General features: G+C 38.5%; 1 protein-coding gene across 1 annotated transcript in view; it reads left to right on the top strand.

Annotated features, from left to right (window-relative positions):
- The first annotated feature begins 2407 nt into the window (after nucleotides 1-2407).
- Nucleotides 2408-11490, top strand: part of VPS41 (VPS41 subunit of HOPS complex) — a 142552-nt gene continuing 133469 nt past the window's right edge. Inside the window, exon 1 of the mRNA XM_078059868.1 lies at nucleotides 2408-2446. Within this exon, the coding sequence (XP_077915994.1) occupies nucleotides 2408-2446 (39 nt within the window). The remainder of the gene's footprint in view (nucleotides 2447-11490) is intronic.

Genomic DNA, 11490 nt, shown 5'->3' on the forward strand with positions numbered 1-11490 from the left:
AGAAAGTAAAAAAACTAGAGTTACTCCAGTCAACCTTACTTGCCTTGTTATTTTCTTATTGTCAAAAATTATAAGGCAGTGCTTTTCAATTGCAGATAATGAAATCAACTTAATGGGTAGTAAATAGAACATTGTAGGATAGCATAGTGTTGGATAGAATAAAAAAATGTCAGTGATGTCAGTGTGAACCACATATACCAAGGATCAATATTATTTATAGAAATTTTGTTTCTTTTTTTAATTTTAATTTAATTTTATTATGTTATGTTAGTTACCATACAGTACATCATTAGTTTTTGATGTAGTGTTCCATGATTCATTGTTTGCATATAACACCCAGTGCTCCATGCAATACGTGCCCTCTTTAGTACCCATCACCGGGCTAACCCATCCCCGCCCCCCGAAACCCTGTTTGTTTCCCATAGTCCATAGTCTCTCATGGCTCATCTCCCCCTTCATTTTTCCCTTCCTTCTCCTAATGTCCTCCATGCTATTCCATATAATTGTCTTTCTCTGCTTGACTTATTTCACTTAACGTAATCCCCTCCAGTTCCATCCATGTCGATGCAAATGGTGGGTATTCATCTTTTCTGATGGCTGAGTAATATTCCATTGTATATATGGACCCCATCTTCTTTATCCATTCATCTGTTGAAAGGCGTCTCGGCTCCTTCCACAGTTTGGCTATTGTGGACATTGCTGCTATGAACATTGGGGTGCATGTGGCCCTTCTTTTCACTACATCTGTATCTTTGGCGTAAATACCCAGGAGTGCAATTGCTGGGTCATAGGGTAGCTCTATTTTTAACTTTTTGAGGAACCTCCACACTGTTTTCCAAGGTGGCTGCACCAACTTGCATTCCCACCAACAGTGTAAGAGGGTTCCCTTTTCTCCATAACCTCTCCAACATTTGTTGTTTCTTGTCTTGTCAATTTTTGCCGTTCTAACTGGTGTAAGGTGGTATCTCAATGTGGTTTTGATTTGAATTTCCCTGATGGCTAATGATGTTGAATTTTTTCATGTGTCTGTGAGCCATGTGTATATCTTCTTTGGAGAATTTTCTGTTCATGTCTTCTGTCCATTTTTTGACTTATTTGTTTTTTGGGTGTTGAGTTTGAGAAGTTCTTTATAGATCTTGGATACCAGCCCTTTATCTGTAGTGTCATTTGCAAATATCTTCTCCCATTCTGTGGGTTGCCTCTTTGTTTTGTTGACTGTTTCCTTCGCTGTGCACAAGCTTTTTATCTTGATGAAGTCCTGGAGACTTTGTTTCAATTGAGTGTGTACGTGTATATATATTCTCTTTTTTTGGTATATATATATATATATATATAAAACTAGTTTCTCACTGTGAGATGCAGTAGGCAAAATAAACAAAACAAAACAAACAAAAACCCAAAATAAACAAAAACCTGTAAGATGCACTGAATGAATCCACCTAGCAGTGAGATTTTCAAGCACACTCTTAACTCTTTGGAAGATGAAAAATAACCATGCTCAGCACTTGGAAAGATTAAGTTCTCCCATTAAGAAACAAAATTTGCCTTCCGTATTTAATGACTTTATGCCAGTATGTTTCTAAAGGCTTGAGCCATGAGAGTGATAAAGCGAAAACAATTCCTATTGGCCTAGCAATACGTGCCCACAGTTTGAGTGTTCCAGACTTGGTACTGTAAACTCAGCAAATAGAGCCAGAACAACCATCTGCAAAGATTCAAGAAAACTGGGGCGCCTGGGTGACTCAATTGGTTAAGCATCTGCTTTCGGCTCAGGTCATGATCCTGGGGTCCTAGGATCGAGCCCCGCTTCTGGCTCCCTGCTTGGCAGGGAGTCTGCTCCTCCCTCTGCCTCTCTCCTACCCCCCCCCCCCGACTTGTGCTCTCTCGCTCTCTCTCAAATAAATAAATACAATCTAAAAAAAAAATTCAAGAAAACTAAGCTAAGGTTCCAAGAGTCAGAGGTTGTTTTGAGAGCTGAGTTATTTTAGAAGTTATTTTATAGCTTCCTGGGTGGAAGATATAAAGTAAAATATCAAGTTGTTTTCATCATCAAGTGATAGCCTGGAAGGGCGGGGAAAGTTATTGTAGGCAATATTAGCCACTGAAAGAAACTTACTCAACTCAGAGTGAAAGTAAATAGTCATACGTTTATGGAATAATAACCTAGTGGCTTGAAACAGCTCTAGTTTGCAAGGATCCCTCATTCACTTTCCTAGGACAGAAGCACCACTCTATGTCTGTGAAAGATTTAGAGTTTCATGATAACCAGGCATAGATAAACTGGCAGCTTGAGCTGCCTAAAATTCTAGGAAATTTGCTGAAAGTACATCCTAGAAATAGAAAGCATATTTCCTTGAGAAAAGATTATTAATACACAGTTTTTATTGCTGTTGTTAAGGCAATAACGATGAGTGATAGTTCTGAAGCCAGGGGCTGCAGCGGTCAAGTATGGAAGTGGGGTAAGGGGACAGGGGACAGGGAGGTTCTTCCAGATAGAAAATGGCCCATCTGAAGGCCCAGGAATTGGAGAGAGTGGGACACAAGGCATTCCAAATGATTCTATCCAGCCAGAGAAAAGAGCAAAAGAGAAGGGGCGTATGGGGCTGGAGAAATGGGGAATACAAAGCCACTGGATTTTATCCCAAGAATAATGGAGAGCCAATGAAGGGTATGAAGCAGAAGAGCTGTCCCATTATGTCTCCTTCCTAAAGTATCACTGTAGCGGCAATGAGAATAAAGAAGTAGACAGGGAGGAATGGAGGCAGAGAGACCAGTGGAAGTGTGTTATAATAATCTAGGGGAAGGTTGATGGTGACGCGAACTAGGAAAGACAGACTGGGGATGGGCAGAAGGGCACAGGGAGAGATGTTCACAGAACGGTTGAACAGAACTTGGTACTTTTTGGGGTCTGGCACTGTGAGCGAAGGAAGATATCTCTCTCTGTGACGGGGCAAGTGCATGTAGAATGATGCCAATCATCGAGAAAAGACCCAGGGGAAAGAGGTATTGGAGAGCAGGTGATGGATTAGGATATAGCCTCAAAAAGGACAGGAAAAGAGAAGAACTTAGTAAATAACTATATCAGGTGGCAGCAATCAATCTGAGTCTCTGTAAATTTAACTCTACAGTTAGTGAGTTTTAGGTAGAACTGTCCCCTAATCTTTGGGTTCATATGTCTACCCTTAATATATGCTAATTGTTAAATGAATGGATGCCATCTGTGTAAAATGAGTAATAAAAACCCTGCCTTTTGATCAGTCTTCAAAACAAGTTACATAGTGATATTATACTATTAGTATTTCTGAAAGGATCTTAGACATATTTCATGGGTGAAAGAATCTGGTAAACGACTCAGGAACAAACTCCTAGACACTCCAGAAAAAGCTGCGTCCCCGTATAATCCTATGAATAGGCTGAATAAAAATCCTCCCAGAAACCTTCCTGCAATAAACAATGTGAGAAGCATTTAAGCACACTTTACTCTGACCATATTAGCTACATGTCACCAGGTTTAGAATATTATACATGCCAATATCTGGTGCATGGAGGGAGGCATAGCTTCCTGACACCAAAAGTGAGGGTGGTGCCAAGGGAGGAACCAATGACCCTTTGCTTTGCAAGAATCCACACCCTGTTAAGGGAGGGAGAGGGTTTTGTGATTGAAATGCCTGTTATCTGTAAGGGAGTACAGATTTCCCATGGATCTGGGAGTCACTCTGGCATGATTTCTAAGAGTTTCAACTAGGCTAGCCCAATTCATGGAATGCAAGACATGCAACACCGAAAAGAGCCACCATTGTGGGATAAAATGACTCTTTGGGTTTGTAGATGCACCAAAGGCATTGATCCTCTGGCCATTTGCAGTATTGTGGCACTTGGAGCATAGTATATAACTGTCACCAGTGAATCCTTTCCCAGGTATGAAATTACATTGAAATCACACCATGTTTGCAAAGACTATCATTGTTAGAGTCTGAATATTTGCTTCCATTCTGCAGTTTAGCAGAAAAGAAGTATCTTAGATAATATTTACAAATTGTGGACCAGAGTGCAAACTTAGCGATACTTTAGATCATTAGAAAGAGAAAAACCTGTTAATTAATTTTAGTTTGTTTGTGGAAGATTTCCAAGCATTACAAGATGGGAACTCAAAGAAGATGGAAATTCACCTCTCCAAGAGTAGACTACACTATTATTATTTAGGAAGGGTTTTATAGCAAAAAGGCACATCTAGGTCTTGGTTATTCAGTACTTTATTCCTTTCTATCAACAAGAAGGAATCTTCTTGCCAACCACATGGCACTTAAGCAAGACAAAGGTGTGTTACTTTTAACTCAAAGTATGCTTATTACAGTAGGAATACTCTTGTGGCAATTGCAGGTAGGTTTTTGGTTGGCTGCCTGGTTGGCCTCAAAATTTCCCTGACACTCTCTCCTTCATAATCATCCCACCTCTAGATCAACCAAGAATGGACACACAAGACTAATATCCTGCTGATCTATTTCCTGAACCAGATAATTCATCCAGTATCTTTGAGGGGCTCAATAGTATAATTTCTCTTGAACTTGAAACTGCCTTTCAAAATGGCTCCTGGTCTGATACCCATGTTCATCTGCGATTACTCATCCGATATCTAGCTAAGAAAGCATGGTAAAAATCAGTTACTGGGTGAAATTCCACTAGCATTAGAGCAGTAGCATAGTCCTTCTTGCAAATGAGGGAATATATCAAGATGAGGTGGGAATTGCAATTGTGTGCACCATCCAAGGAGCAGGGAATTCGGTCCTGTCTCTATTCTGATTCCCTCCCTTAATCCATTAGGGCTGAGAATCAAGACTGGTTCCCTGGTTACCAAAGCCATCTTACTAGAGCAAAAAAAGCAGAGAAGATACGATATAAAAGATTGCTTAGAAGAGAGAGCCCGTGTGTGTGTGTGTGTGTGTGTGTGTGTGTGTTTGTATCAGTTAGAGCTCTTTTGACTGTAAACATCAGAAAACTAATTTGAACTTGTTTCAACAACAACAAAAAATTCCTGGGATATTTCACAGAATCAGGAAATAGTTTGACCTCTTTCAGTCTTAATTCCAAAAGTCCCAGGGAAGGGATAAAGATCAATAAATTGAATCCAGTAAGTATAAGGACTTTGCAGGCACCCATGGGCCAGGGGCATGGGGTGGTAGGGAGGCCAATCCCAGGAAAGGGTGCTGGATAGACAATCCAATAAATGTCTACTGCACATATCATAGATACTTAAAACAGGCTTTTTCTGTGCTATGGTGAGCGCTGTGAATTGTGTAAGACTGTTGAATCACAGACCTGTACCTCTGAAACAAATAATACATTATATGTTAAAAAAAAAAAAAGAAGATTGCAGGAGGGGAAGAATGAAGGTGGGGAAATCGGAGGGATAGACGAACCATGAGAGACGATGGACTCTGAGAAACAAACTGAGGGTTCTAGAGGGGAGGGGGGTGGGAGGATGGGTTAGCCTGGTGATGGGTATTGAGGAGGGCACGTTCTGCATGGAGCACTGGGTGTTATATGCAAACAATGAATCATGGAACACTACATCAAAAACTAATGATGTAACGTATGGTTATTAACACAATAAAAAAAAGGGAAAAAAAGAAAAAAACGACAACAACAGGCTTTTTCTGCCATTAGGACTTCTCAATTGCAACACATGGACCCAAGATAGGAGAAAACTAGGGTCAGACTTCGTAGAGAGAGTCCGTCCCGCCATCAGTATCAGCTGATGGTAGGGCATGGTTTTCTTCTCCACAGCCAATCCTATTGTAAAGACTTTTCCCTTTCCTCCTTTCCACTCACCTGCACCATTGACAGGCACTGAAGCACAATGAAAAGAAGAGGGGCAGGGTCTGCAGCATGGGATAAGGGAAAAGGGGTAGGAGCTGGTTTATGGGAAGAGCAAGGCCAGAACATCCCAGTTTGAAGTAGGATCTGCAGGAACCGGAGTGAGGGACAGGCACAGAGGGAGAGCACTTCAGGTGGCCTTGGGAGGCATTGGTAGGGAGCTGGGGTTGTTCGTGGTGGGGTTCCTCTATTACCTTCTAGGCGTTTACATGTCAGAGAAGAAGTTCATGAAATATCAGCTAGGGATGTCAGCCCTTGGGTGTTGGTGCTGCCATGTATAGTGAGGACCAAGACAACTATTTTTCTCCAGTAGTTGTCAAACCAGCTGGAAATAACACACGAAAATCTAACAGGGATTACCCAAAGACGCAGGTCTGGCTTCTCTTTAGCGGGCAATGTGATCTTACACTTTCATTTTGTGAACCTCCTTCCTCCTTGTATTTTCCTTGGTACGGTCTCTTTTTGAGGGGATTTCCGTAGTGGTGCTTAAACTCATTCCTCTCCTTAAAGTGACAATCAAAAGACCCTAAACTTCATTTCTGGGTCAGGGGCTGGTAGCTAAGGCTGCGCTGTCCTGTGATAACAATGCTGGAAATGGTGGATAAACTCCTTGTTTATCACATTCCAGTAAATGACCAGAGTACTGCAGAAACACAGTGAGATAAACAAAAACAAAAACAAAAAAAACCCCTGCGGTGATTAAGTTTGGTTTTCTTCATGAGCCAATTATTTAAAGTAAATACAAAACTATTAAACCGACATACTGTGTTTTTTTTAATTTAATTACTGGGACTGCAACAGTAGTGTTTTCTATTGTTCATAACGTACAGATTCAGCAGTATTGTGGATTAGTTTTCTAGCTAAGAAACATGTTACTATTTAACATGTTTCACGCTAAACAAGGGATTGTTAAGTTTCAATGAATTAATATGCCGGTTATGTTACATTATGTTACAGTATGTTACATTTTGGTCGTGGACTGCCATTACTTTCACCTGGGACAGTAGAACCTTCCTCCTCCTCCTTTTTTCTCTTGTCTTCCTCTTCTTTTTCAACGTTTAGTGTCTTTGTGTTTGAAGGATGCGAGATATATGGTAGAGAAAGGGTCTTGCTCCACAAACTTACCTTGAAATTGGATTCTTGCTGAAAAATGGACCTTGTTTCACAAATGGTATTTGGATCCAATGGCAGGATGTGTTTAAGTATTTTGTTTCAAAATTTTGATTGAAAATGAAAGATTCTCTATAAAATAATACATTTCCTTGGCACAGCTAAACACCTGGATTCTGAACAGATTGAATTCATGCTTTAAGTTAAAAAATTAGTTTTGTGCTTTTCTGTCAAAAATATGAAAGAAGTTCAGTAAGTGGATTGCACATAAGCAGTCTATGTCTGGGGAAAATCCAAACAGATGGTCTTTGAAATATTTCTTAGTAAGACATAAAATAGGAAATCTGAAGGATGAATAAAGGACTTCATAAATTATTCAAAATTACCACCTTAGAGTATTCAAAAAATTGTTTTTTTAGGCATTTCTTGATATTTCCAAAGAACTTTTATAACAACTTCAAGGGACCTCTCACCAAGCCATTCCATTTCTACACAGATTTCTAAGGAAATGTTTATAAAGTGGACAAATGCTCAAAAGAAACAACGTTTATCACAATATTGTTTATAATAGTGAAAATTGAAAGCAATCTACATATTCAAAAGTAAGGGATTGGCTACATAAATTATGCTAATCAACTTAATAGAAGACTATCCAAGCAGCAACAGTTCTGTAGCCCTATATTTATTTATGTGGAATTACATTTTTGATATATTAATACATTAAAAAACTGTGCCACAGAATTGTAGATTACAATCCAAATTATGTTTAAAATGCACATATAGGTATTCCTATGTGGAAAATCTGGAAAAATATTTCCCAAAATTATTGCAATGGACATAAGATAAAAAATCCTTCTGGAGTCTCTTCTCTTTCCATACATTACTGAGTTATATTTGATAGATCACTTACATATTACCTTTTTCTTTTTACAAAGAAGTTAATCTTCACCATTCCCTTTAGAAATCCATAAATGTGAAGTATTAACATACATAAAGTGATGATCGTTTATGGGAAATTACCATGGAAAGAGTAACCACTGGGATTTTCCACCCTCACTATGGGTAAGATACTACTCTATGTTCTCTATAATTGTACAGAAAGTGACATTTTCTTAAAAAAAAAGACTTTTTAAAAAGATTTACTTACTTATTTTAGAGAGAGAGAAAGAGAGAGAGCTTGACTGAGGGGAGGGGCAGAGGAAGAGAGAGAGAATCCTCAAGCTGACTTCTCCCTGAGCGCAGAGACCGAGGCGAGGCTTGATCTCATGACCTTGAGCTCGATCTCACGACTCTGATATCATGACCTGAGCCAAAATCAAGAGTTGGACGCTTAACTGACTAAGCCACCCAGGTGTCCCCATCCAGAAAGACTTTTTTTTAGAGCAGTTTTAGGTTCACAATAAAGTTGAGAGAAAGATTTCCCATATATGCCCTGCATGCATAACCTCCCCAACTATCAACTCCCCCCCACCACCAAGAGTGGTACATTTGTTATAATTGATGAACCTACACTGACACATCATTATCACCCAAAGTCCGTAGTTTATATTACAGTTCACTCTTGATGTTCATTCTGTGGGATTGGACAAATATATAATGACATACATTCAACATTTTGGTATCATCAGAATATATTCACTGCTCTAAAAATCCTCTGTGCTCTTCCTATCTATTCTAACCCCCTCTTGGCCACCCCCAGCTCCTCACCCCTGGCAATCACCGATCAATTTACTGTCTCCATAGTTTTGCCTTTTCCAGAATGTCATTTAGTTCGAATCATACAGTATGTAAACTTTTCAGATTGGTTTCTTTCACTTAGTAATATGCACTTCACTTTGTTCCATGTCTTTTCTTTTTTTTTTTTTTAAAGATTTTATTTATTTATTTGACAGGGAGAGACACAGCGAGAGAGGAAACACAAGCAGGGGGAGCGGGAGAGAGAGAAGCAGGCTTCCTGCGGAGCAGGGAGCCCGATGCGGGGCTCGATCCCAGGACGCTGGGATCATGACCTGAGCTGAAGGCAGACGCTTAACGACTGAGCCACCCAGGTGCCCCATGTCTTTTCATTTATTGATAGCTCATTTCTTTTTAGTGCTGAATAATATCCTGTTGTCTAGAATACATTTCATTTATATACAGTAAATAAACCGGGCATACAGTTTATTTATTTATTCATCTACTGAAAGACATCTTGTTTGCCTCCAAGTTTTGCCAATTGTAAATAAAGCTGCTATAAACAGGTCTGTATGCAGGTTTTTGTGTGGACATGTGTTTTCAACTTTTTTGGATAAATACCAAGGAGCACGATTCCTAGGTTGTATAGTAAGAGTATGTTTTGTTTTGTAAAAAACCGACAAACTGTCTTCTAAAGTGGCTTGTACCCTTTAGCATTCCCATCAGCAACATAAGGCACATCCTTGCCAGCATTTGGTATTGTCAGTGTTCCAGATTTCGGACATTCTAATAGGTGTGTAATGGTGTATGTCATTGTTGCTTTAATTTGCATTTCCCTGATGACATGTGATGTGGAGCATCTTTTCATATGCTTGTTTGCTATTTGTATATCTTTTTTGGTGAGGTGTCTGTTAAGGTCTTTGGCCCATGTTTTAATTGTTGTTGTTGTTTTGTTTTCTTACTGTTGAGTTTGAAGAGTTCTTTGCATATTTTGGGTAAGAGTCCTTTATCAGGTAAGTCTTTGGCAAGTATTTTCCCCCAATCTGTGTTTTGTCTTCTCATTCTCTTGACATTGTCTTTTCAAGAGCGTAAGTTTTACGTTTTAATAAAATCTAACTTACCCTCAATTTCTTTCATGGATCATGTCTTTGGTGTTCTATCAAAAAGGCATTACCATACCCAAAGTCATCCAGGTTTTCTCCTATATCATCTCCTAGGAGTTTTATATTTTTGCATTTTACATTGAGGTCTATGATCCATTTTGAGTTAATTTTTGTGAAGTGTGTAAGGTCTGTGTCTAGATTCCTTTTTTTTTTTTTTTTTGCATGTGGATATCTGCCTAGTTGTTCCAGCATCATTTGTCGAAGAGACTATCTTTGCTCCATTGTATTGCCTTTGTTCTTTTGTCAAAGATTGGTTGACTATATTGATGTGGGTCTATTTCTGGGTTCTCTATTTGTCCCATTGATCTATTTGTCTATTCTTTCACCAATTCCACCTTGTTTTGATTACTATAGTTTTATAATAAGTCTTGAAGTTGTGTACCATCAGTTTTCCAACTTTGCTCTTCTCCTTCAATATCGTATTGGCTATTCTGGGTGTTTTGCCTCCCCCTTCTATAAACTTTAGAATCAGATTGTTGATATCTATGAAATAACTAGCTGGAATTTTGATTGGGATTGCCTGGAAGCTATAGACCAAGTTGGGAAGAAGTGACATCTTGACAACATTGAGTCTTCCAACCTATGAACATGGAATGTCTCTTCACTTATTTGGTTCTTTTTTATTTTATTCATCAGCGTTTTATAGTTTCCTCATATAAATCTTGTACATATTTTGTTATATTTATATAAAAGTATTTCAATTTGGGGGATGCTAATGTAAACTGTATTGTGTTTTTCATGTCAAATTCTACTTGTTCATTGCTGGTATATAGGGAAGCAATCAGTGTTTGTATACTAACTTTGTGTCCTGCAAACTTGCCATAATCGCTTAATAGTTCCAGAAGGTTTTGATCAAGTCTTTAAAATTTTCTACATAGACAATCATGTCAACTGTGAACAAAGACAGTTTTATGTCTTCCTTCTCAATCTGTATATTTTTATTTCCTTTTTTTTTTTTTTTTTTTTTTGCCTTGTTGCATTAGCGAGGACTTCCAAAATGGTGTTGAAACAAAGTGTTGAGAGGGGACATCTTTGTCTTGCACTTGGTCTTAGTGGGAAAGCTTTGAGTTTCTCCTTGTTGAGTATTATGTTAGCTGCAGGTTTTTTGTATATAGTCTTTATCAACTTGAGAAGGTTCCCTCTATTTCTAGCTTACCAAGACTTTTCATCATGAGTGGGTATTTCTGTATCTATTCATATGATCATGTGATTTTTTCTTTTTTAGTCTGTTGATTTGATGGATTACATTAATTGATTCTTGAATATTAACCAGTCTTGCAAAGCTGAGATAAATCCCACTTGGTCATGGTCTATAATGTTTTTATACATTTTTTTATTCAATTTGTTAATATTTTGTGGAGGATTTTTGAATTTGTGTTCATGAGAGATATTGGTCTGTAGTTTTCTTATAATGTTTTTGTCTCATTTGGTTTTAGAGCAATGCTGGCCTCATAGAATGAGTTAGGAAGTATTCCCTCTGCTTCTATCCTCTGAAAGAGACTGTAGAGAATTGACATAGTTTCTCCTGTAAATTTTTGATATAATTCACCAGTGAACACATCTAGGCCTTTGAAAGGCTTTTAATTATTGATTTTATTTTATTTTATTTTTTTGAGAGAGATGGGGGAAGGGCAAGGGGAGGGGGAGAGAGAGAATCCCAAGCAGGCTC

The sequence above is a fragment of the Halichoerus grypus genome, chromosome 12 (genome assembly GCF_964656455.1).
Source record: "Halichoerus grypus chromosome 12, mHalGry1.hap1.1, whole genome shotgun sequence".
Classification (NCBI taxonomy): Eukaryota; Metazoa; Chordata; class Mammalia; order Carnivora; family Phocidae; genus Halichoerus; species Halichoerus grypus.